General features: G+C 49.4%; 1 protein-coding gene across 1 annotated transcript in view; it reads right to left on the bottom strand.

Moving 5' to 3' along the window:
- The window catches only part of LOC119402420 (staphylococcal nuclease domain-containing protein 1), a 143,847-nt gene that overhangs the window by 11,106 nt on the left and 105,717 nt on the right, over window positions 1-27,024 (bottom strand). Inside the window, exon 15 of the mRNA XM_037669565.2 lies at window positions 8,451-8,561. Within this exon, the coding sequence (XP_037525493.1) occupies window positions 8,451-8,561 (111 nt within the window). The remainder of the gene's footprint in view (window positions 1-8,450; window positions 8,562-27,024) is intronic.

Here is a 27,024-nt window from a genome sequence, read left to right as displayed (position 1 = left end):
GGATGAGGGCGGCTGATTGCGCTGGGGGGAGGTCTGGGGCAATCATGGGGCGTAATGCCATGTCGAGGCTTGTGGTATCGGGTGGGCGACAAGGAATATTGGAGCATACGTCTGCTGCAAAAGAGGTGACGTGGTCATCGGCTAAGGACCGCAACGTGGCGATTCAGATGCCTTGAGGGAGGACTTGCTTCGTGAAGCCGAAATTTATGACGGGGAGATGTACCCGGTTAGCGGCTATAGTTATGACGCAGTGAGGCACAGTGATGTCACGTGCCAGAAGTACATCAGTAATCGGCGTGACGACGTAGTGCCCATCCAACACGGATGAAGTCGTTGTGAATTCGGCGAATGTTAGGGCTTTAGGCGGTAGGCGGATGAAATCTGAGGTGCAGAGGCTGTGTGGGAGGTCGGGGTGAATATCTGGCTGAAGAGGAAGGTCCAAGCAAAGAGTACCAGCGGAACAGTCTATCAGGGCAGAATGGGTCGACAGGAAGTCCATCCCTAGGATGAGGTCATGAGGACAATTATGGAGCACCGTGAAGAGGACAGGAACGTAACGGTCGGCTATGCTTATGCGAGCTGTACACATTCCAGTGACAGGAACAGTTCCGCCATCGGCGACGCGTACAGCTTTTGTAGTAGCAGGTGTGAGGACTTTTTTCAGTCGGCGACAAAGACGAGCACTGATTATGGACACGTGAGCTCCAGTATCGACTAGAGCCGTCAAAGAAATACCGTCCACATGCACATCGATGAGGTTCTTGTTCGTAGGAAGCGTCAACGGAGGATTTGGTTCAGAAGGAGATGATGCAGCACTACCTCCAGGAGCTGCACGATCTAGTTTTCCGTCGGGTACGATGCAAAGTTGGGCGGCGAGGGGTGGCGGCGGGGTTGGGGCGACGGGGAACGACGGCGTTGAGGGGACGGTGAACGAGCAGGAGGGCGGCTGTTAGGTGTGTCACCAGTAGGGTCTGTACGGCTGGGCGAATACCGGCGAAGATCTTCATATGGGCGGGAAGGCGAGAAAAATTGGGTCCTATATGGCGGCGTCCAAGTGGCGCGGCAGTAGCGGGATACATGACCAACGCGGTGGCACCGGAAGCAGATGGGTCTGTCGTCGGGAGTACGCCATTCCGCTGGGTTGCGAGATCGTGGAGGAACGAATGGGTCACTTCGAGGTGCATTCATGGGCATTGGTCGGGACGAGGGGCGAGAGACGGGGCAGGCGACAGGGAACCCGAGGTTGGCGAATTCTTGTCGTACGACCGCCTGAATAACGGAGACCGCGGGGGTTGGTTGTATAGTGGCATGGTCGAATGGAGAGGGCTGGAACGGCGCTGGACTTGCCGCTTCAAGTTCCCGTCGAACGATACGCGTTACACTCTGCTCAAAGGGCGGTGTAGCGGCGGAATCGGAGCAGGTGGACGTGGCAGCCGTGTTTGGCAACCGAGAAAATTGAGGGTGCACACGACGGCTTTTGGCCGTTTCGAAACGGCGGCATTCTTGAATGATGCGGTCGATAGTCGAGACGTTGGTGTAGACCAGCAAATGGAAAGCGTCGTCCGCGATGCCTTTCAAAACGTGACCCACTTTGTCAGCTTCGGGCATTGCCTCGTCCGCTTTCCGGCAAAGAGCAAGCACTTCTTGTATGTATGAGACATATGACTCAGTAGGTGACTGGACACGGGTAGCGAGCTCTTGTCGTGCAGCTGCGTGGCGATCCGGTCGGGTTCCCAAAGATGTCACGTAGCTTCTCCTTGAACGTGTCCCAGCTGGTGAGCTCGGTCTCATGTGTTTCGTACCAGATGCGCGGGGTTCCGTCCAAGTAGAAGAGAACATTAGCGAGCATCATGGTAGGGTCCCACCGGTGAGTTTGACTGACCCGTTCATACAGGCGAAGCCAGTAGTCGACGTCGAGGCCAGGTTGCGCAGAGAATGTCCCAGGATCGCGGGGGGTGGGGACCGCAACAAAGGTTGTCGTAGGAGCCGCAGATGGAGATGGGGAAGGGTTGTCATTGGAAGCCATGGCGAGAGGCTGGATGACGCGGCCACTGCGGAGCTGCGTGATGAGGACGGGGAACGTTCCACCTCCACCAAATATGTTACGTGAGTGACAGTCGCTTTTACAAGTCGCTATTCACAAGATATATTTTCAAGAACGGCTGCAGCGCTGAGCAATCCGGCTCCGAGCTCGAGCAGCTAACGACCTTCGTCCTCTTCGTCGGGCGCACACGCGCGTCGACAATATGGATTCCGGCAGCCTACATGTAGCAATATTCGTAAGTTTCATCAGGCCGGGCGGCTTGCCACCCCTTGATTTCACCGCTTGACAGACATGGCAGGAACGGCAATAGCGGAAAATGTCACGCTTCATGCCAAGCCAGGTCACAGTCTTGCTCAGTTTTGCAAAAACTTTGGAGCCACTCAGGTGACCGGCCATGGGTTCGTCGTGAGAGGATCGCAACAGTGCGGCTCTCAGACTTTTGGGCATAACCACCTTAAACGGGTCCACAGACTCCTCATCGGTGGCTATGTATTTCAGCAGGAGCCCGTCATGGGAGCTGTGTGTGCGTGTGTGTGTACGTGCGTGGTGGATCTGTGCGTGCCCTGGAAGTGTGCGGCGTGGTGACGACACCATAGGAAACCACCTTCACCCCGTCGCCGTGGACCCTGGAGGTGTTCGGGGACCCGCTGACGTTAGGCGGACCGCCCGGCTGTGTCCTCGTCTCGGCCGTCGCCGCGAAGCCTTGCTGCCGTTTGCCTCACGGCTGCTGCGCGGGGCTAGCTGACATGGCAGCTGCGCCCGGCTCTCTGCCGACGCCCGGACGCCTTGCAGGATTACAGCAGAAGGACCGGCCGTCCCAGCGCGGTCTTTGGTCATCCAGCCTGGAATTCGGGACCTCTGAACCACCACCGAAGCGGCGTTCGTCGGACTCGCGGGTCTGTCGTCGACTAGATCGACGAGACGAAGGTGAGCCCGTTCCGGGCATGCGGACATCAAACAGGCCTCTTGCCTCGCACTCTGGCCAGCAACATTACGCACCGCCTCCCCTCCGCGCCGTGGACGCTCTCCCGTGTGAGCATCACGAACACTCGCCTTAATTTCTTTTACCCCCTTCCGTAGCATCATATTGTATAGTATAGTGTATTTCAAGTGTATTGTGTTATTATTTCTTTTTTTTCATTTTTTATTTGTAGAGTAATTAGCAGCAGTTGTGGGCCTGGGCTGAGGTTAGCTGTTGCTCATTGCATAACGCCTTTGCATGCATGGGCGACGACCGGCTGCCTTTGCAGACCGGTATAGGGTGATTTAAGGAGAGGAGGATGTGGGGATCCGAGGCGCGCCCGAAGCCACTGCGCGGGCATTTCAAATCCTTTCCCTCTCCCGTTCTCCCGCGACGGCAAGTGGCGCTATTTTGCGCTACGCGCCGACACTCGTGGTGGCGCTGCGCGCGGTCGGGAGAGCCGCGAAATTCGGCGACTGACGCGCGGGCAGGCCGGGACGAACGCTCTCTCTCCTCGGACGCCGCTGGGTAAGCACGTATTTCTTTCCTGTCCAACGTCCCCTTTGGGAATCGCTGGACTGTAGCCTGCCTGGGTGCCTCGGCATCCTTGCAGGCGTGTTTACCTCAGTGTTAGCTCCGGTTCGTACGCTAAGCCAGAGAGCGGTGCCTAGTGCTCGTGCGCGGTCGTACCACGCCGAGTCGCACTTGCCGGAGGCCCACGCGTACGGAGATTGCCCTAACCCTCGCGACCAGGCCCAGTGGTCATTGCGAGGGTGCGCAGCATAGCCGCGAGGGACCTTTTCCCGAGCGGCGTGTCAAAGCTCGCCATTGCGAGCTGCGTCGTGCTTCGCGGAACCCCTTGGTGTATCGTCCGCGTCGGGAAGCCCTTTTGCTTCCTCGTGCCCGGGAGCAGACGTGTACTGTGTGTTTGGGGTGCCGCCGAGAGGCAAATAAAGTGTTTGTGTGTTGTATTTGATCGAACACTGTGTTTATGCCGCGCGGCGCTCAACGCCTTTGCTAGCTGAGCGCGTGTGGAGCGGTGCGCTAAACGTAAGCAGGCGACGGTAGACGCGGCCCTGTGGCTCGCTAAGCCTGAACCCGCGGTAGTCTTCGGCTCCGGTGAGCATCGAGGCTACCACAAGGATTGCAGTAAAGGCAAATGCCGCAGTTTTCACTGAATGCCCGCCATGTGTTTTATGTCTGTGGCAGCTGAACGCACCCATCTTTCTGTGATCTGAAAGCAGGCATCACTACGCTAATGCTGTCAATTTACTGATTTAAATGAAAGCATTCCTTATTTAGACAGAAGAGACTGTTTTGACGCGCGTGACGTACTCACAACCACCGTGACTGACGAAAAGAAGAAAAAAAAAATGCGGTCGCTTCGCTCTGTGGGCCGCCATGTTTGTTTTGCTATCCCGCACTGTTACAGCGGCGGCCGCCTGTTGGTCGACCTGTTGTCATCCCGCAGCAACAAGCTGCCGACGCATTCCCATAATTCATGAAAAAGCCGTGTCACCGCCATCCCAGTCGCTCATCACGGCGTCACTCGACACCACGTTTTTTTGGCTGTGCTTTGTGATCGTCTGTTGAAGCACCGTTTCACCATGGGGCGGTATGCGAGCTTTACTGCCGTGTTCAAGCTGAAGGCGCTTGATTACGCGCTAGAGCACGGAAACCGCGCTGCCAGCAGACATTTCAGCGTCGACGAAATCCGGATCCGATATTGGAAAAAACAGCGCGAGAAGCTCATGGCTACGAACAGCACGCGCCGGGCTTTCCGCGGACCCAAAACGGGCAAGTTCCCTGACATCGAAAAGGCAGTCCTCGAATACGTGAGGGACATGCGCAAAGACGGTTGTGCCGTGTCGTTAGACATGGTACGGACGCAGGTGCGCACAGTTTCCCGGAGGCTGGGACTAGCCACAAAGGACTTCCGCGCCAGTTCCGGCTGGACGACACGCTTCATGCGGCGGAATGGACTGCCGCTGAGGCGGCGGACGTCGTTGTGCCAGCGACTTCCATCCGCGTACGAAGACAAAGTGATCGATTTTCACAGGTTCGTCACGAGGATACGCCAGAAGAACGGTTTCCTGCTGTCACAGATAGGCAACGCCGACCAAACGCCGTTTGGTCGACGTTTGGTTTGACGTTTGACATGCCTCGAAGCACTACTGTGAACGAGAAAGGTGCTCGAAGTGTGCTCGTGAAAACGTGTGGTGCAGAGAAGCAGCGGTGCACCGTGATGCTCGCAGTGACGGCAGACGGGCGGAAGCTGCCGCCGTATGTGATTCTGAAGCGGAAAATAATTCCGAAGGGAAACTTTCCCCGTGGCATCCACATCCGCGCTCAAGCAAAAGGGTGGATGACGGCAGACCTCATGGTCGATTGGATCAAGACGGTTTGGGGGCGAAGAGCAGGAGCGCTTCTGCTTCCTTCACTTCTTGTGCTGGACAGCTTTCGGGGCCATCTCGTTGACAGTGTCCGTACCGAGCTGAAGGAGCGGCGCACGGAAATCGCAGTGATCCCTGGGGGTCTAACTTCGCTGCTACAGCCTCTGGAACTGTCACTGAACAAACCGTTCAAGGACAACGTCCGGAGGCTGTACGCAGAGTGGATGGCGGCGGGCGACCACGATTTCACGCCAAGTGGCAAAATCAGGAGACCCTCCGTGGAAGTCCTCTGCTCATGGATTCTCGAAGCGTGGAGTACCATTTCCGACGAGGTGGTCGTCAAGAGCTTTAAGAAGACTGGCATTTCCAACGAGCTCGACGGGACAGAAGATGACCGTCTGTGGGACAGTGAAGACACTGCCGATTCCGACAGGGAATCGTGCGGCGATGACACTGACGCCAGTGACGCTTCGGACTCAGAATGAACGTTAGGGAGTCAGAGAGTTCAAAAATAAAAGGGCAGTGTTCCATGCATGTAGCTCCTGCATAATGCGTGCATTTTATTACAAAGGTAAGCCTTACTCTACTTTTATTTTTGGTTATGTTCATGATAGCTATCGTAAGAATTCAGATTAGCGACTTCTTTGCGTTTTCGGTGCTCAGAATATTGTTTCACGGAAAATTTACCCCGCGTAATGATCGCACCCCGAAGTTGGCGTCAATTTTTTTGAAAAAAAAAAAAGTGCGATCATTATGCGAGTATATACGGTACTTTTTTCTTTTTTTTGGTCGCGGAAAACGGGTGCGCGTTACAATCGAGGGCGCGGTAGAATCGAGTAAATACGGTATATGTGAAAGGCCATCGGTGCTGCAATTGGCCTCGTGTTCCTTAATTTAACACTGGTGCACCTTCTGGTTTGTCCTATGTATACAGCGTCACAAGACATGGGAAGCTTGTACACAACCTCCGTGGTGCAGTCAGAGGCTGGGGATCGGTGGTTGACGCCGCATCGTGCAGTCTTCTTCTCATTTCTTTCTCTTGCCTTTTGCTGACACGTGTGCATATTCGTTCCATCTGATTAGGCACTGCAAAAACTACTTTAACACCGAATCGGCCTGCCACATTCTTCAACCTTGCGACAATTTGTGCACATACGGTACTACAGCTATTTTCTTGTTGCTTTCCAGGTTTTTGTTTTTCTCGTCTCCATTCCCTTCAGCCTTCATTTTTCTGATTAACTTTTCACATGTTCTGGTTACTACATGTTCCGGGAAACCGGTGCACTCCGACCGGCCAACTTGCCTAAACACGTTTTCCTTAATTCTATGACAACATGTCTTCTGGACAGCCGACCTCAAGCATAAACTGGCGATGCCGTCCTTCACTACTTGGGAGTGGGCTGGTGAGTAATTTAGATGACCGTTTTTGGAGTGTGGCCAAAATTCCCAACATACATGACCAGGCGTCACGAAAATCACCAAATCAAGAAATCTTAATTTCTGCTGCTCCGGAACCTCATGCGTGAATTTTAGGCCCATGCCTTCCTGCTTGACAACTTTAAAATTTCATTCGTTGTTATTGAACAACGACTCTCATCTATGAGCACTAAATAATCGTGTACGTAACGGAAGATCCTAATATTGTGACGTTAGTATCTCGTCATGACGTTGTATCTGGTGTCCATTTCACCGAGTCACGAAACCATACCAACTTGCCCAACTATCAGTGTTACTGGATTCATTATACGAGATTTGACTGGAGCAAGAAACACTGTGTTGTACAGAGGTATTCTGTTACATGCAGTGATGCTACTGAGGACTTATGATTTGGAGCAATTTTTGCAGCAGCAAAATTTTCATTCTGGAGCACTTTGTAGTAGCAAAAATTTCCATCTTGGAGCACTCTGGAACAGGTAATTTTGCATCTGGGAGCACTCTGGAGCAGCTATTTTACACTAGAGAAGCAGGCTGCATTTATACTCAAGCACCTGAATAATTATTATGGGACTCTTACGAAGCGCTCGAAATATTTCGATGCATTGCAAATCTCAAGAAGTAAATAATCTCAGGAGCACTCCATCTTTCACTCAATAATGCAAAAATAATGATGTCATGCAGTTAAGTGTTCTGAAATAGCCTCTTCAGTGATTACTTTCGACACTAGCAAATAAGCAGATTACTGGATCAACAAATTGGTACTTTCTGAAATAACACTCTAAATAGTACAGCTATGTGGTTATCAAACACCGCGACATACAACAGTGCCTCAATGCCAACAGTCGCAATAAACAATACAACAGTGCCAGCAATGCCAATAAACACATACAACAGTGCCAATAAACAATGCATACGCTGGCCAGGACCGGGGTATACGTCCGAATTATTCGATCTTCTGAATTAACGAGGGTCAAATTAACGAGCTTTTACTGTACTCACAAAACAGTCAAAACATCAATGGGAGAGCCAGAGCAGCCAATAAACAAGTCATATTGATGACGATGTTGCAATAAGCTGCAAATTCAGATAGGCACTCACGGCTATTGTAAAACTGCATTAAAATACAGTTCCAAGACATTATCTATTACAAATATTCAGTCACAGGCATCTATGCATGCGGGAAAATGGAACAAAATGGTTTCTGGTTTGAAATTATGGCATCACAGGTTTTTTTTCACTCATGACTATGCACAATGCTCATGGATTGAAATGCGACATCAAAACCTTCAGTATAAAAAGTGGTAAGTGTAATTGTTTGAGATTACTGCATCATGTCACTAAATGTAATATCAGCTCCGATACAAGTGCCCCAGTCGAAATTACGCTGATATGACATGAAGACAGTGGTAACGAAAGTACATGCATTATTTAGCCCTAATCTGTCATGTCTCAATCCGTGAGTGCTGTACAATGCACATGTATGTTACTACTTTGTACACTGCCCATAAATACCACCACCCACACAACAGCTCGTGCACTTGAAGGTAGCGGCATAACATTCGCCCATTTAGCTGTCTTCGTGTCTATGAGCAGGGAACAGTGGTGGACCACTTACATCTTTCGGAAGTGCCACCAGAGCCAGGCTGTACTCCCTCGCGGCTGCCGGGATGTCTCGAATGCCGAGGGAAGGCAGGGATGCCAAGGATGAGGGATCCACTGTGTCTCTCTGCACACATACGACATGCAAACTTTGTTTACTTACTCGTACATAGTGCAGCCCTGATGGGCTGTTGAAGGAGTGGATGTGAATACAGAACACTGAACAATAGAGATAACATGAATACAGTTAAACCTGCATATAACGAACCTCCATACAACGAATTCCTTGATATTACGAAGCTTTAGATGCGAAGCAGCTTATGGGGGAGCTCAAACCGGTGGTGTGCGGCATGACCACCCTTACTGCGCATGCGCAAACCCTCTCCACACACCCACTCCCCGTCTCCACCCCCCTCTGAAACGCGGGCTCGACATGCCAAAACGCTGCTTCACATCGCCTCATGGTCCCCTTTAGCGGGAGATGGTGTGCCCCTCTCCTGTGCAATGCCGCGATGTGTGCCAGCACATGCGCGTCCCCTCCCCCCCTCTCTCCTCTTCTACACTACCCCCCTTGCGCGCCTGAAGACCGTGTTCCCCGCTTGCCCTGTGAGAATTAACGGCAAGGCTAGAGGGAAGACATGACGCGCGTAGCGTTCCTCTTCGCGTTTCATGACACGAGGTCGGTAGCATGCCCAACGAACGCCAATGGAACGCGATCGTGCAAGTGCTCCGGCTTCACATTGCCTCATGGTCCCCTTTAGCGGGAGATGGTGTAATTTTTTTCCTATTCCCCACCGTTACTCCAAGGACACACATGTATTTGCGACCTCTATGTAACAAAGTCGCAGCGGGAGACACCCTCGATATAACGAATTTTCACCGCTGACAACCTAGGGATCTTGTCCCGAATTTTGTCATTTTGGCACGAGCAGGAGCCGCATGCATCTTCTGCAGTTACCCCGACGACGAGAGCTCGAAGCAGCGTCGTCGCACACGGCGCGCTCGAAGCCCCAGTGACTGCGAGGCGCGAGCGAGCGCTCGTTTATGCATGCAGGTGTGCATGAGGCGAGCAGGCCGTTCCTCGAGTAAGCTTTCTTGCCGCTGCGGGCACCTGCACCAGCGTGCCCCTCCCCTCCCCCCCTTTAAACCTCGTCCAGCCGCTTGCAGGTGCCACCACGCTAACCGCGCTGGCTTTCTTAAAGGGGTACTGACACCTTTTTTCGAAGGCAAGTTTACTCTGCCATACAAATCTCCTGTATGCAGAGACGATTCTGAGCAAGTGTGAAGCTCAGCAAATCCTGATAAGATATTTTATTTTGATATTAAAGTCAATTTTTTTCATGGCGAACCTACCGACATCGACACTAGCTTGACGTCAGGCTACGGTACTAATTCTGGTGACTTCACGCAGCAGTCTGGCTAGTTCTGATCAACGTTACTAGAACAAACTCAGTTTCAAAGCTCCGTATCTCCGCCAGCGGAGGAGGGTGGTCCGAACGGCGGTCGCGAGAACTAGCGGCGCTGCAGTTCCGTCTTGCGCCACTATCGGCGCGTCGTCTGCTGCCACGGCATAACGCTGCGGTCCACCGCGCAGTTGCTCGCGGCCACTGCGCGGCAACTTTCTTATTGTACTAGTGGCAAACTCAAACAATTATCATTCTTTCATTCGACGCTCGCGCATCTCATTTGCGGACTACTTAGGTGGATATGCATAAGGTCCAGGCACGTAGGCAAGGGGGGGGCCCGGGGGGCCCGGGCCCCCCCCCCGAAATTCGTCCGGCCTTCTATATTCCCGGGCAACGTTTGTTTTATTTTTGCAATGGAAAGACTTTCTTTCGAACAATTAGGCCTTGGGCCCCCCCCCCAAAAAAAATCCTGGCTACGTGCCTGATAAGGTCGTATGATGCATTGGCCCGCGTGCGTTCTTCATTGATTGGCTAAGAATCGATGTTCGGTCTATATTTGAGCTATACATTGCGCTTAACTTCCAAGCATTCGAGTTTCTAAGCGAATGAGGGTTTCCAGCGTAATGTTTATAACTCCCATCACAATTTTAGCCGCTGCCGTTTTATCTAGACCAAGAACAACCTAGCACGTTTGTAAAAGCCTTTATCGTGTACAAAGAAGCGTACTTACTCGAGATACAAAAAAGTTCTAGAAGAACAGTACTCACGTTGTCTACAATTTATTGAAAAAACTTTCTCGAAAAACATCACCAATGCTTTGCATTGTTTACAAGACACGTTTTCGCGACGGTTAAAGGAATGCTGAGCCAAAATCGGAAAATTTTACGAGAACCCTGTAACTGAAATCTCAGTGTAGGATTACATCGAATAGATGTCGTCTCTGAGCAATTTTTTCAGCAGATAGTTGTATTTTCGGTGTTTCATCTTTCTACGTCGCATCTTTCTACGCTGCCTTAAACAATTCGAACAGATCGGCCGTGATGTGAGCACCGAGCAGTTATTCGCGCGTACTCTGTCGCTAGAAGAATCGTTAGTATTGACTCCTTCGCACAACTTCAGTTTTTCAACTTTACCGAGTAGATGTTCCATGCCCGCAGCACTTCTTACACTCTACGACAGCCGTTTGCGTTTCGTGCTGTAGCCGTTCACTACGCAGTTAAACTGCCCGTCAACTACAATTATCTTTTGCACAAGTAAGTCACCGTTCTCGAAGCAAAGTGGGGGATTGGGCTACCTGGTATTCCATTATTAAACTACTCAGCGCGAAAAAACTGACACGGTACACATAGAAAAGACGTGGACCAGCGATGGTCCTCGTCTTTTCTATGTGTACCGTGTCAAATATTTGCGCTGAGCAGTCCGTTCCCGAGCCGGCGAGTGTAAAATATTCCGCACATCTTGTTCGATACCTTGTCGTAAAATCTCTAGAAAATCCACTGCTTTGAAGGCATAGCGACAGTTGACAACTGATCGAATGTCCATAGGCGTGCGCACAGGGGGGGGGGGAGCGGGGGGGGGGGGGCGGCCGCTCCCCCTAATCACCTAAGAGGGGAGGCGCAAAATCTGCCCCGTACATTGACCCTTCTAGTCACCTAAGAGTGGGGGGGGGGGGGGGGGCGTAAAATCTGCCGCATACATTGATTTAGTAGGGTGGGGGGGGGCGCTGCGATGAACATTCGCCCCCCCTGATGGAACCCTGCGCACGTCTATGCGAATGTCAGTGTGATGCAACTCTCAGACTGTGTAGCGTATATATGTAATCGCCTGCCTTTCGTTTTGCTGTTCAATTTCTGGCGGCTCCTCCAAACTGGGCACCGGGCTTTCGCGGGACGCCGTGCGTTATTATTTTTTTTTGTGGGGGGGGGGGGGGGGGGGGGGGGGGGGAGGATTTGCGCCTTCGTCCCGAACATTTTGGCTTTGAAATGTGGGTAGGAAGTGCTGGGAACAAGTGCGGCACGGCAGCGGGCGCGAGTTCCCACTTTCCACGTGTGATCAAAACTTCTTGTCCCGCAACGACACGACGATAGCGCTTTACAATGTCGTCACTCTCAAAAGTAACGTCACAGACATTGCATTTCGCTGTAAGCTTTCTATCTTTGCGATGCAAGGCTTGTATGGCGTAGGGTTGTTTGGAGGTCCGAAGAAGTGTCGTCAAGCGGAAGTGTCGTGTAGCGGAGTCGTCATTGCGGTAGCCGCTCTTGCAGCCCGGCGCAAAGCAAATCGGCATACCGCACTGTGAATCTGTTCGCCCTCGTTACGCTTCGTACATCATGCACGTGTCTTCGTACAAGACGCTAAGCCTGGTCAAGAACAGTCGCAAAAATGACGAGCTAACAAAGCGCAGACGTCGCTGTAAACCATGTGCGCTCGTACATCGGCGGCGCCAATCACAGCAAGCGCCAGCCGCGGGAGCTAGACGTGACAGCAGCGCCACTAGTTCTCACGACCACCACGCGGACCGCCTCTCCGGCGGAGCTTTTAAACTGAGTTTGTTCTAGTAACGTTGGTTCTGATGACGTCAGGTACCAAAACTTTCAAGATGGCCGCTTGTGCGTCAACAAAACATTCAAAATGGCCGCTTGTACGTCGCCAACGGAGCCACAGTACGGAGCGGCCGTGGAAACGTCACTATGTATTGCGCGAGCACGTGACGAGAAACTCATACCGTGTCGTGACGTCAGGGTACAGTAGGAACCGAAACTAGCTTTTAAAAACTCACTGTAATTACTTTTTCAGGGTGCACTCGTGCTTAGCACTACCTTTTCTAGGCTCTTGAGGGCTTGGGCTTTCATTTGACGCAAAAAAAACGAGAAGTGAAAATATTCGTGTCACTACCCCTTTAAAAAAAAGGCTTTTGCGTTGGCAGCGTCACTATTCGATTCGATTGTTCGAGTCTTTGAGCTGCACTTCATTAACGTGACACCAGGTGATGCCACTAAAAAAAAATCCTTGCTCCGTGCAGCGCTGTTCGAGTTCGCGCAGCATATGGAGTTCGCTCTTCATTTTCGACACCGTGTGCGCGTGCGTGGTTTCACTGCGCGTGCATAGAGCAGCCCCTGACAACGTGTAGCTTTGCAATTTTTTTTAATGCGGCAATTGTGTCGCCACTACTGAGGCAATGTCAGATCAGGTGCTGATGGAAAATGTCTGCGACCATGGTGACGACGTTGGATCTGCGGAGGTCGACTCGGCACATGCTTTGCCGTCTTGCGTAGCACCGTAGTTCGCGAGACCATTGGCTCCAGCAGGCATGTTGCCGAAGCCAATCTCGAAAGTCACGGCTAGACGATTACGGAGCAGTGTTGTATTGACGTCCTATGAACGTTCAGTATTGCCATCCCTCACAAACAAGCAATAGAGCAAAATAACGCAGTTTTTTGCTGCTAAATAAATGTTTTCGGTGAGCTCTGCCTTCAATACCCCTTGTGTTTAATTTGTGGGTTTCTTCTACGAATTTTCATGCTGAAACTGGATACAGTCGAACCCACTTATAACGATCCCACATATAACGATCTATCGGTTATAATGACCATATTTGGGTGCACTTACGATTTTCCTATGCCATTGAAGCTGCGTCCAGATATAGCGAACATTTTTCAAAGCCTCCTACTTTTACAATGAACATTTCGGACACGGTCGCGGTAAAAATATGGCGCATATGAAGCGACAAAAAATTAAAACATGCCTTCTAAAGCGTGACAGAGGCGCGCGCTCGCGCGTGCCCCGCTCCAGTTTACTTGAGACTAAGATACCCAGATCGGCGAACACCGCACGCAGATTTCGGACGCTGCGAGCGAGGTCGCTCACTTTCCAGGCGTTTCTTCAGTGGTAGAATGGCAGTGAGGGAAAAAAAAATAGTAGGCAGCATGAAGCCTTGCGGTCAGCTTTCGCACGGTAACCTTTCCTGACGCCGTTCTCTGCAGCTACGACCGCCTGCGATGAACCAAACAATGCCTTGGAACGCAAGAAGGCATAAATGCAAGAAGTGATAACCGCGATAACTTTCCATCGCAAAAAGGTTCACTGCGTCCCTAAACTCGTCGACGCCACAATGTGCCGCGAAAAGTCGTCCGTCTTTTCGGTAACGGCAGACCAGTCGGTCGATCGGTGATTACGAGTTCCGCGCAATTGCAGCGATGCCTTCGCGGATAAACATCAGAAAAGAGCGAAGGCGAGGTGGCGGCCGTCGATGAACATGCCACTATGCCTCATAGCCGACAACCTTATCACAGGCATCTGTAGATATCTGCTCGGCTGCGCATGTGACTTATGCCGTACACTGCGGATTGACGGCGGTACGAGCACACCATGCTTAGCCATGCTGCCGTTCGCAAGTTCGCTGCCGCCGCGTCGTGCGAGACCGCTTTAAAGTGCGCGTCGCTTTGTAAAAGCGAAAGTAGCTCGCTGTTGTTGAGCGGCGCGGGCACCGAGAAACATCGATGCACTGACAGCGAGTGTATACTGCGTGTTTGACTAGGTGACAACTGAAGTGCGCCGCCCATCGTCGTGCAGGGCCGCGAGAGCATCGCGAAGACGTAGAGTGCGCGTTGCTTGGAAAATGCTTGTTTTCACCGCGTTGAACGAGGAGGCTAGTCGCCGCACCCGTGCATGGTCCGGAGTGAAGCAAGCACGAAGAACGTACAAACGCGCGCATACGGCGTACAGCAAGCGGCCCGGCAGTGACTCCGCGACTCGAGTAGGCGACGCGCTGCACGCAACTAGCCAGGGATGATCGGCTCCACGTCGCGGTACCGCGCTTTGGTGAAACGGTGTCAGCTCATTGCAAAGGCGGTTAATTCACTCGTGAGCACGCAGCGGGTGTCGCTTCACGACGCGAAAAGGCTTAGCTTGTCACTGAAGGGGTTGTTAGCACTTTAATAAAAGTGCACAAAGAAAAAAAAAAAAAAAACCGGCTTGGCCGCTAAGCGCACGTTTTTAAGGGCGAGTCCATATACAACGAACTACTGATATAACGACCACTTTTCGCGACACTTTCGAGTTCGTTATAAACGGGTTTGACTGTATAACGAAAACCTGTTTATAACAAATTTTTTTAGGAAATTTGTCAGTTTTGTTATATCCAGGTTTAACTGTATTAACAAGCAAAAGGAAACAGATGTTCCTACTATTCAATAGTTTCTAAGAATAAACTGAAAGGAAGAGAATGAGTAGACCCAGGCAATGAATTCCAGTTTTCGATTACACAAGGAAGAAAACTGTACAGTCGAATCCCACTATAACGAACTTCCACTACAATGAAATTTCCCCCACAACAAATAACTTTCGATTCCCCGTCAGCCATCTATATGAAACATTGCGAAAAATGTTTCGTCACCACGAATACTTTTCCTCGGTACTTCCGCTTCAACGAAGTTTTCGCGAGTGCTATCACATCAGGAAAAGGACCTTGCCTAGGATTGCAGTGAAATTTCGCTAGCAACTCGACCATTTCTCGTTGGCTCGTGACTTCCAGAGCCATGCAGCCGCATCACAAGACCCGCGTCTTCATCAGAGACACGTTTTCTGCCACCACACACGCATCCCTGTAAATTTTTCGCCATTGAGATGCTCGATGACAGGTCGTCCATCTGCCATGAGTAAAAGCTCGTTAATTCGGATTTCTAGGGACCGGAAAAAATGTCCGAATTAACTGAATGTCTGAATTATCGAATGGTCGAAATAACCACAATAAATGCACGAGTTTTTTCAACATACCTTTACTTAACAAAGTAATCGCGGTTGCTTGTCTGTTTTCGAGCAGAAATTCGCGCGGACACAATTTTTCTGAGCCCTTCAAGGTGCTCAGCAGCTCGCATGATGTCTGCAGTACCGCAAAAGTTTCACCCGTCATCCACGCTTTTCGGTTGGCACGGTAATCCACGGGAAGATTGTTGATGTTCTTACAGCAGCGTGGCTTTTGAACCTTTCCGATAACGAGAAGCGGCAAGCGCTCTGTTCCCGTCACGTTGGCGGATAAAAGTACGGTTACTCGTTCCTTGCTTCTTGCCGCCGATTGAAGGATCCCCTTTCATCACTCTTCATCACTTCTTGTCGGGAGAGCCCGTTATTCAGAGCACGCAAAATTTCTACTTTGGTGGTGAAGTCCTTGGCCTCGTACTTGGGCCGCTTCGCCGGCGTTGCCATCGGCGGAGAGTGCGGTCGCACGAGAAGTCAGCACAAAAGCACCAGCAACGATCAAGCTAAAGGAGCCGTACTGAAACGTTCCTCGATAAATCGGCGATCAACGATGCAGCACACCAACGGGAACAAAGCAACAAAACCCACACGCGAAAAGAAGGCGTTCAACCAGTCTCAATCCAAGCCAAGTCGATAATTGATGTCCATGGCGATGCTGCGTTTGAGCTTCACTTTTGTTCCGAGTTGTTCTTTTTTCGTTTTCGAGCCTTGCCAGCGGCCCGAAAGTCGCCGAATTATCCGATTTGCGGTCAAATCTGTCCGAAATAACGAGCGCCCAGTCTCATAGAGTGATGCGTATATTTACAGGGACCAGATGACGTGTCCGAATTAACCGATTTTCCGAATTAACGAGAGTCGAATTAACGAGCTTTTACTGTATATGAAACATTGCGAAAAATGTTTCGTCACCACGAATACTTTTCCTCGGTACTTCCGCTTCAACGAAGTTTTCGCGAATGCTATCACATCAGGAAAAGGACCTTGCCTAGGATTGCCGTGAAATTTCGCTAGCAACTCGACCATTTCTCGTTGGCTCGTGACTTCCAGAGCCATGCAGCCGCATCACAAGACCCGCGTCTTCATCAGAGACACGTTTTCTGCCACCACACACGCATCCCTGTAAATTTTTCGCCATTGAGATGCTCGATGACAGGTCATCCATCTGCCATGATTCTGCCGGCGGGTTTGATGTGCGTTCTTCAAGAACTCCCGCAATGTTTTTGACATAGCACCCAAAACAAAACGACTGCTCGTCGTCACTAGCTCTGCAAACATGAACGATAACCGCGGAGTTATGAAGGCACCCACGCCGTTATGAAGGCATCCACGCCGTCCAAACGTAACTACATTCTGCCGCAACCAAACACAACTGTGGTCATGTCGATGCGACATATTGACCACAAAATTATGCGTGCACCCGACACGTACTGACCCAAAGCAATGCTGCTTGCCACAACGCTGCGGGCAAAACCGCGGTAGTCATGATCAAGAATAGCAATAACGCAGTTCTGACGGCACACACACGCCCAGCACACACACACTGAAAACGGAACTCTGGTTTGCCGCAATCACTGCGCAGAAAACTGCAGTCGCTACCATTGCTATCATCGATAGCGAATAAGCTTCGAAGGTACGCAGCCGTAAAATGGTACGAGGCGTTATTGTTTTCCTGTCGTTCGCTTACGACTATGGTAGTGCGGAACTTTGACACTTAGTTTACAGTTGGCCTCTAGCGAAGCTCTGGCATGCTCCAAGGGTAGTCTGAGTATCGTATTTTCTTGTGTATAACTCACCCTGCATATAACAAGCACTCTCCACTACAAACCGTGGGAGGAAGAAAAAAGATACCCGTGTATTGATGCAAAGCTGCCTTCCATGCATTACCGTGAAAGTGTGCTGTGTAGCCAACTTGTGCACCGAAATTGTACACCGTACAGTCAAATCTTATTGCAGCGAATCTCAGATTAACGATTTCTTTTTTTTTTATATTAACGACTATTGGAAAAATCCCCCTCCAAATGTCCATTGGTTTAATGTAAAGATATTTCACTACTACGAATTTCAAAATACTGAATGTTTCAGAATACCGTATCGAATTTTATCACCCTTGTATCTCCACAACACTTCAAAATAACAAATAGTGAATTTAAAAAGTTACTTGCGGTAGTGGAAACAATGCCCAGCTCCGTACGTGCCACTATCATCATCATCAAAACGTCCGTGTATTTCTCTATGCACCTGCCCTATTCAAATGTGCGACAGCCCTATCGCCATCACCATCGCCTGTACTTATTTTCCGTGTCAGGCTTCGACTCATTGCCTTTGTTTCGTCGGGCAGCTCTGTCTGCACGGTTGTTACACAGCTGTTTTCTCACCTTTAGCTTGGTGGTTGTAAATTCACGATGAGCTCCACAAAAGGAATGCGGCGACAATGCAAAATGCAACGCGAGTGACCTATGGAATGAAGTTGCCGAAGAGTACCCGTGCATGCTTCACTAACATCTGAACACCACACACAGTGCAACAACGAACTATGCCCGTTGGCTGAACTGACGACCGAAAGATCCATACCATTTGTCATGAAAGGAAACGGCGACGAGGACGAAGAGAGCGAAGATGACCTTGAAACAGCGTGTGCGAACCAACGCAAAGAATCGGTATCTCATGACAATGCATTGAAGTGCATAAGAAGAATGCGCACTCTGAAGAGTTTGTTTTGGAGCAGTTGAGGTGCACCCATCAGGCAAATACTCTTCCTCAAATAAACGTGCACTCATTCCGTAATATTTCGTGTTTGTTATTTTGGCGTTTATTAGAGAATAACGCAATCACGGATCTATACTCAACACAGGTAGGTGACTCATTTGGTTGCATTTACGATTGTAGCGCGAAGTTTTGATTTCTTCACATTAACTTTTCAAAATAACAAATGATCTTTAGCAGTCCCTTGATATTCGTTGTATCGACATTTGACTGTCTAACCCGCACCACGAGTTTAGCTCCAAATTTTCAGTACATGTTGTGCGTGTTATGCGCGTGAAATTATGTTCACTCAGTGTGCGGCCAAGTACGTCTGAGTTAGCGAGAGTTCAATGCAAAACATAATGCACGCGCTTGCCGAGACCAAAGGACAAGTCATAGTCATTAAATCTTCCCAACTTTTGTGGTCTATACATGACATTTCGCTGCAATGAAACGCCGTGCTAATGAACTTTTTCGCACGTCCCGTCAATTTCGTTGTAGCGGGATTAGACTGTATTTGAAAGTGAAGTGTCTGTATGGGCAAAATAAGGCGGGATGTTTAGGTGATGGTGGCTTTTAGTGTTACTGTAGATGGTACACAGGCATACCTGCCAAGTTTGGAGGAACGGAATCCGGGAGATCTACTCAACGGGGGGGTTCTGCGATAGCAATTATATGAACACTGTCAGCGGGATTTTGCGGTCGCTGCTGATCTGTACAGAGTCCAAACCGATAACATCGCTTACACATCGTCTGTTTCACGTGCGAGTAAAAGTGCGCTAGTGCTAGGGACAAATGCGGTTGAGGCAGAGATGAAACGACCCGAGGAAGAGATGAAACTTGTGTTTATGCTGTCACCGACGAACATATTGTAATTCCCTTCATTCGTTCATTTGAGTATCCACGAGACGTTTTAGACTTTTACTACCGAGCTCGTTCTTCTGGACTGCTCGGTGAGGACACCACACATACATACACAGTTCTTGCCTTAATAAGTCATGCCTGTTCACAGGTGCAAACAGGATGAATAAGCACATGTTCTAATAGCTTGGCTCGCAGAACCCTGAAATGCCCTTCATGGAACCCAGTTTGAGAACCCCTCCCTGACTCACAGGTTCATGCAGAAAAAGCTGCACATTTCAGAAATACAGTGGAACCTCGATTATACGTCCACCGGTTTTGCGGCGACCCGCATTTTACGACGAATCGGCTTGGTCCCGGCAAAACCCCCATAGAAATAATGTATTTAAAACTAGAGCTGTGCGAATAGCAAAATTCTGGGTGCGAAGCGAATTCGAATAATAAAGATTGAGTGCGAATCGAATCGAATAATTTCGAATAATTTTCGAATATTTCTCAAACATTTTTCGAATAATTCGAAGTGAAATTACAGAAAAAGTTGCAGAGAATCCCTAAGTATGTTCTTGTGAGATAGCAACATGAAAGTGTTTCTTTTCGCTAGGTTGATGAAGCGCTGGCAGGGTGGTGTTTCATAGTTTTCTTATCAACAATGAGGCAATGTAGAGGCCGAATTGTATTTATGTACAGGATTTTGCGCAACCAAAGTGTTGCCGACAACACTTTACACGTGATGGGCAAAGATGCCATTTCCTCAGCTTCTCCTCCTCTTTCAACTTCTGTGGAAGCCCAACTGACGTGGTGGACAAGGGTGTGCTCCCTTCAAGTCCGGAGTTCCAAATCTGCCTCGTAGACATCAATATATAAGAACATCTGAAATTTTGGATGCTAAAAAGCTTCGGCTTCCGATTTTTTGGACATCCTGCCCAAATTTCAGGTCCAAAACAGCATTAATTGAGCCCCCAACTCTGCCACATCTTTCATCTCCATATTGGAACCAGCGTTTTCTCGAGTTAATACATTTGCGACCGTGGCGGAGCTTGAAAGACAGCTTTGCAGTCTTGGGCAGCAACTAGTTACTAGTAACGCGTTACTGGTAACTAGTTACTTTTTTCAGTAACTTGTAACAGTAACTAGTTACTTTTAAGTTAGAGGAACTTGTAACTGTAACACTGTTACTTTTTTCGCAGTAACTGTAACGGAAAATACCGTTACAGTTACTTCTGTCTTTATGAAAAATTATCCAACAGCAACACTTTTTCAAACTTCCTTCTTTACCATATATCCTCTCCACCCCTCAACTTTCCAGAATAGGGCTCCCCTCGCAGTTTAGGAGAGGTGACTAAGCGTATTATCTTCCCTGCAGAAGACCGAGGTTGGAGGTCTGTCATTAACGCAACATGTAAATCAATCGTGGTTCAACTGAACAGCCTGCTAAGTTCGCGTCCGTTTTTTTTTTTTTTCAGCATATATATCCTTTTCATCATTTGAGCATCTAGCTATGTTCTTGGTGTACAGGTGGAGGAGCATTAGGATGCCATGTTTATAGTCTCCGTCGTCTGAGGCTCCGAGCTAATCGTGTTTGACAGGTGGCTAGAAAACAGCAGAACGCGATACGGCTAAGGCCAGAAATTCCGTGAACTAGCGAAACGATATTTTAGAACTTCTTTGTAACTGGTTGTAAAATGTTTACTCCGACTTAATGCAACAATTATTAACAAAATGACAGACGTTTCACCCCCAATGCAGGTGGCATCCTAAAAAAGAAAAAAAAATGAGCCGAGGTCAACCAGTCCACTAGTCACACATGTCCTTGTAAATGATTAGTGGGGGGCCGCGGCTGTTTTTGCAAGCCGCGGCGAATGAACCACGATTCCAGGGGTTGCTTTTCCCCACCTTCGTTCACAAACCGGCGTTGTCGCATTGTTTAGGTCCTGACCTGTCATCCAGCAGTGCTCAACAAGCTCGGTCTTAGAACGCGTTGCATGGGTTGCGTTAGCGACATTCCGCTTGAGTTCTTTAGGCCTCGTTGATCATTTCCTGCCCATTTCGCCGATCCCCGCATCGCACTTTTAGATACCGCCATGATCATCCGCAGGTGTGCAGTCTTATGATTTCGTGAACACACGTTGTCATGTTCCAAGGTATAATAACGGGACTTAAAAACGGTTTGTATGCCCAGCGGACCGGAAGCTTTCCGAACAGTCTGACACACCTTAAACATATGGAGCAGACACAATGGACGTCATAACCACTCGTGATGCACTCCCCGCTGCTCTTCGCATGCGCTTCTGGGTATACAGTAAAAGCTCGTTAATTCGACTCTCGTTAATTCGGAAAATCGGTTAATTCGGACACGTCATCTGGTCCCTGTAAATATACGCATCACTCTGAGACTGGGCACTCGTTATTTCGGACAGATTTGACCGCAAATCGGATAATTCGGCGACTTTCGGGCCGCTGGCGAGGCTCGAAAACGAAAAAAGAACAATTCGGAACAGAAGTGAAGCTCAAACGCAGCATCGCCATGGACATCAATTATCGACTTGGCTTGGATTGAGACTGGTTGAACGCCTTTTTTTCGCGTGTGGGTTTTGTTGCTTTGTTCCCGTTGGTGTGCTGCATCGTTGATCGCCGATTTATCGAGGAAAGTTTCAGTACGGCTCCTTTAGCTTGATCGTTGCTGGTGCTTTTGTGCCGACTTCTCGTGCGACCGCACTCTCCGCCGATGGCAACGCCGGCGAAGCGGCCCAAGTACGAGGCCAAGGACTTCACCACCAAAGTAGAAATTTTGCGTGCTCTGAATAACGGGCTCTCCCGACAAGAAGTGATGAAAAGTGATGAAAGGGGATCCTTCAATCGGCGGCAAGAAGCAAGGAACGAGTAACCGTACTTTTATCCCCCAACGTGACAGGAACAGAGCGCTTGCCGCTTCTCGTTATCGGAAAGGTTCAAAAGCCACGCTGCTTTAAGAACAACAATCTTCCCGTGGATTACCGTGCCAACCGAAAAGTGTGGATGACGGGTGAAACTTTTGCGGTAGTGCAGACATCATGCGAGCTGCTGAGCACCTTGAAGGGCTCAGAAAAATTGTGTCCGCGCGAATTTCTGCTTGAAAACACAAGCATCCGCGATTACTTTGTTAAGTAAAGGTATGTTGAAAAAACTCGTGCATTTATTGTGTTTATTTCGACCATTCGATAATTCGGACATTCGGTTAATTCGGACATTTTTTCCGGTCCCTAGAAATCCGAATTAACGAGCTTTTACTGTAGTTAATAAACGCCTTAGGATATACTGTCGTCGTTCCAGTACATCAACCACGTTTTCCACTTCAAGTAAGAGGCGTTCAAAGTGATTGCTGGTGTTGGGCCCCCTTTTATGTTTCCTTCGTCTAGGGTTTTACGACGTGCAACCCTTATTAAATAAATTCTATAATTTGATTTGTGATCTATTATTTTATACAGTAACGGAAAAGTAACGACGTTACTTTTGCACAGTAACTGTAACTGTAACAAGTTACTTTCGGAAACTCTGTAACTGTAACTGTAACAGAGTTACTTTTTTGGCTTAGGTAACTGTAACTGTAACACTGTTACTTTTTACTGGTAACGTGCCCATGACTGCAGCTTTGCCGCAATACGGGGGTGTGATGAGGTGAAGCATATTGAAAAATCTAAGAACCACTTTCAAACGGACGTTGACTGTCTCTTGGCTAAGTTCGACCGTAACGGACCTTGAAAGGCAGCTTTGCCGCAATACGGGGGTGTGAGGAGGTGAAGCATATTGAAAATCTAGGGACCACTTCCAATCAGACGTTGACTGTCTCTTGGCTAAGTTCGACCGTAACGGAGCTTGAAAGGCAGCTTTGCCGCAATACGAGAGTGTAATGAGGTGAAGCATATTGAAAATCTGAAGGGGTCACTTTCAACCGGACGTTGACTGCATTTGTGTTAGGGAAGTTCGAATAGTAAAATTTCAGTGCGAATCGAATCGAATAGCAAACACTATTCGAAAAATATTCGAAATTTCGAATATTCGCACACCCCTATTTAAAACCTTTGTTATACGACGCAATTTTACACCGATCCCGCTTCTTACGACGTGTTTTCGATTCCGTCCGAGAGAAAACACCACCTTCTTTATTCGAATCGGATGCCGACAAAAATATTCCCGAGTGCAAAATAAGAACTTAAGTTCCCCTAGGTTGTTGATTAGAAAAGTAGAGAGCGAGACAGTATGCCTTCTTAGAATGTAAAATTTATTCTCCAGGCAGTTCATGCACTTCTGTGATCCAGTTTACCTGGCTTTTAAGGGGGGACGTGGGGATCGTTTGTAACTTTTTAGTTTCTTGTTCTAGGTTGATGAAATTTGGCATACACACTAGAAATCACATTAAAGAGATAAATATAAATTTTCGTTAAGATATCTTTGTTAGTTTTCATTTTATAAAAAATCTCAAGTTTCTAGTTCGTGGAAAGCCTGGCACAGTGATGAAACATGCTAAGGTGTTGGAATAACTTTGTATGTGTGCTTACATATTGCTTGTACTCGAACACAGTGCCAGATTTTTTTTTTACTGCCCTAAAAATTTTTTGCTGGGCATTACTTGCATATGAATGTGCTTCAGCAAGTTGTGTCATTCGGTAATTGTGAAATTAAAAATAAATGGAAGTCTAAACTAAAATTTTAAGACTGTCATGAAGTATGGCACAGTCTATGAATGAGAATAAAACAAACGGAATGAAAATCGGTACAGCCATAGTCGTGCAATGCTTTCCACGAGCGGGGTGGTTGACAAAAAAAACACATCTGAGAAAATGGCTTTTGAAGTTTTGGAAACGTTGCACCTTTATTAAAAAGCCCCAGGGCTATAGTATTTGGCATCATTGCCAAGACACATCTTCTTGGATCTCTGTCCCTTGGTCGGTTCACTTTTTCGTGCTCTTCTGAGACGCAGGCGGTCTTTTTCTTGTGCCCTCTGGAGGGCAATGGCACCAGGACGTACACCCAGTGCGGCACAGCTTTCTGAGTACATCCGTACGCATCCTGAATTGTACTTTAATATTGCCTCATTTACCGCTGTCTCGACAGCAAAAAGTGAGGCATGTTGGTCCTTAGATAGAAGTGACCAAATCACAGAATGCAAGCTTTCAGCTGCATTCTGTGTTTTGCCCCCTTTACACCGCTCAAGCAGCTGTGTATCTGCAAGGCGTTCATACACAGGCAACAGGGCTTGGGCAACTCTGCCTGAAATCTTGTACTTGTGGGGTGGTTGTGCACCTCCTTTTGCCTCTGCGACTCTGTGCGTACACCAGCTCGAAGGGCCAGGGGGGCATAGCTCATGGTGGGGACTCTCATCGGTGGATGTGACATGATAGTATGTCGCCATCACGGCCTTGTGCATTGCAGCAACATCGTTGCTGTTGTTGCGGAGGGCTTGTCCATAGTAGTTCGTGAGCCTCTTGATGAGGTCTTGAGTAAGGCCTCCTTTTCCGCCTAGTGGCTCCCCTTTTCTTGCTTTGGTGACAAGAGAGCGGAGCGCAGTTCCCATCCTCTTCTTCACATGGTTTATACAATCTTCCTTAGTTATTTGGATAAAACCATATGGTTGCTCCTCACTCAACGCCTGAAAAACTCTGCTGTCTCCATCACAAACCACACTGCAGTATCTTAGACCATTCTTGGTCAATGACCGGCCAAAAAGCTGCAGTGCGGCCTCCACCTCCATGCGACCAGATCCAACATCTGTGTTTTTTTGGCACTGATGGTGCTGCCTCCACTGGGGATATGCAGGGTCATTCTCTGCCGGTCCCAGACGGCACCCGAGGCAGAAATTCGAGAGGACAACTCTGTCGAGCACAAGCCCCGTATGGAATTCTGTTATGCACCCTACTCCAATATGCGACTGATGACCACGCGTCATCCAGGTGCCGTCGAAGACAACAGTAACATTTTTAGAAAAACCAGTGTCCATCTCTCTGTATACTCTTTTCACAGCAACAACCGCATCTGCAAATACCTTGTCTGAAGCCACCTCAGCTGCAGGCTTGAACAACTGTTTCAAATGGCCTTGGTAGGTCTTGTGATGCAAGCCTCGGTGAGAAACGTTCATGGTGGCCCACAAGTCATTTAGAGCAGTTTGTCCCTTGCCAATGGTTTTTATTGCTTGCATTGAGCGAATGTTCACGTCAAACACTCTGGAGTCGTCCTTCCTTTGAGAGGACCAGTGGGAGGATATGCTGCCGCAAGCACTGCATGACAGCACCATTTTCACTGCAAGACCCAGCCTCGTTTCATAATTCACGCCCACAGAATTCTTTTGGCATTTCGGGCACAGTGTGTCAGCGAGCATTGCGTTGATGGTAGCAGCTTGCATTAGAATAAATTCATCCTCGGGTGTCCCAGAAGTGCCATCTTCACATTGCTGGCCCACCAGAGACAGCTTCCGCCGAGTAGCGGACACCGCGCGGAGCGATTCGCTAACGCGTGACGCTTGCGCCTCCACGGTTCCCGCTGGCACATAACGAGTCTCCAAGCGCGCCTGAATGGTGCGATGCTCAGTTGACGACGTTGCGTAACTTGTAGATGCAGTGGCACACGATGAATCGTCGAAGCTCATCGACGTTCGGGGATCGCTCGTAGGGCGCACTTCCGAAGGCTTTGCCGGCGACGGCGACCTTTGATCCGAGCGGCAGTCGGCGATTTCATCTCGGCGCTCGGCTGGCGGCGTTGAGCAATTTGTCGAAGCATTCGCACACGGTGAATCGTCGTTCACGTCGAAGCTTGTCGACGGTCGAGGATCGCTCGTAGATAACGGGCGCACTTCCGCAGACTTTGACGGCGCCCTTTCGTCCGAACGGCAGACGGCGATTTTATCTCGGCTGCGCGAGCGAGCGCCTTCGCGTCGAACGTCCGGGGTCGCGGTACACGCGGAAGCATTGGATGCGTCCTCCCTTGAACGTGTTGCGTGATTATCACCACACAACAGCGTTATCGATGTTGTCACGATGGATTCACCGCTGGGTTCTTGGGGGTAGTGTGGTGCGCGGCAGCTTGGAGTGTTTTCCACGTGCTCCGTTGATGCCAGTGCAGTCGTCGGAGATTCCGCTAACCGCCGTCTCTTTTTCGCCGTAGGAGGCTTCCGCTTTCGTTTTCCAAACGCGTGAGTCGTTGCGAACTTCTTCTTGAACGAGCGAGATTCCATAACTGCGTGAGTGAACAAGTGCTAAAAGCGTGCGCGAAACGTGGTTTGTGATGCAGACGACTGCGGCGGCTACTCTTCTCTTGGTGTGACAGCGGCCAATGGGGAGCCTCCTTGCAGCGCGCCAGCCAATCGGAGGCCCGCTTTCACAAAATGGCGCTTCGAGTGCCCGTATGACCATGTGCTCCTTTTTTGCTTTTTGTGGGTTTTCTCCTCGCCGGTGACGTTTGAAACGCGTGAAAGCGGGAAGGCGAAGCATCGACGGTCCGAAGCCTACCAAGATGGCGGCGATCGGTGGCGCGAAAGACGAACAATTGCTTCGCGAACATCGGTGTTTTTTCGCGATTTTGAGCCGCTTTTTCGCCGAACGCGCTGACAAACTTATTTTTTTCGAGCATTTAGAGTAGGTTTTCAGCGAAATAGTTTTGGTACAGCATAGAATAGGCATTGCAGATGCCGAATTGCGTAATTTCCGAAAATCGATTTTTTTCGAGGTTTTCGCAATCTGATCCCCGCGTCCCCCCTTAAGATCGCTTCAGGATACGCCTCGATCGCATGCGTATCCAGGGTCGTTACCTAGACAAGCTCTATCTAGTACACGGAGAAGCTCGAACTGGCCGTAA

This window comes from Rhipicephalus sanguineus, chromosome 8 (genome assembly GCF_013339695.2).
Source record: "Rhipicephalus sanguineus isolate Rsan-2018 chromosome 8, BIME_Rsan_1.4, whole genome shotgun sequence".
Classification (NCBI taxonomy): Eukaryota; Metazoa; Arthropoda; class Arachnida; order Ixodida; family Ixodidae; genus Rhipicephalus; species Rhipicephalus sanguineus.
This window is presented reverse-complemented; position numbering and strand designations above follow the sequence as displayed.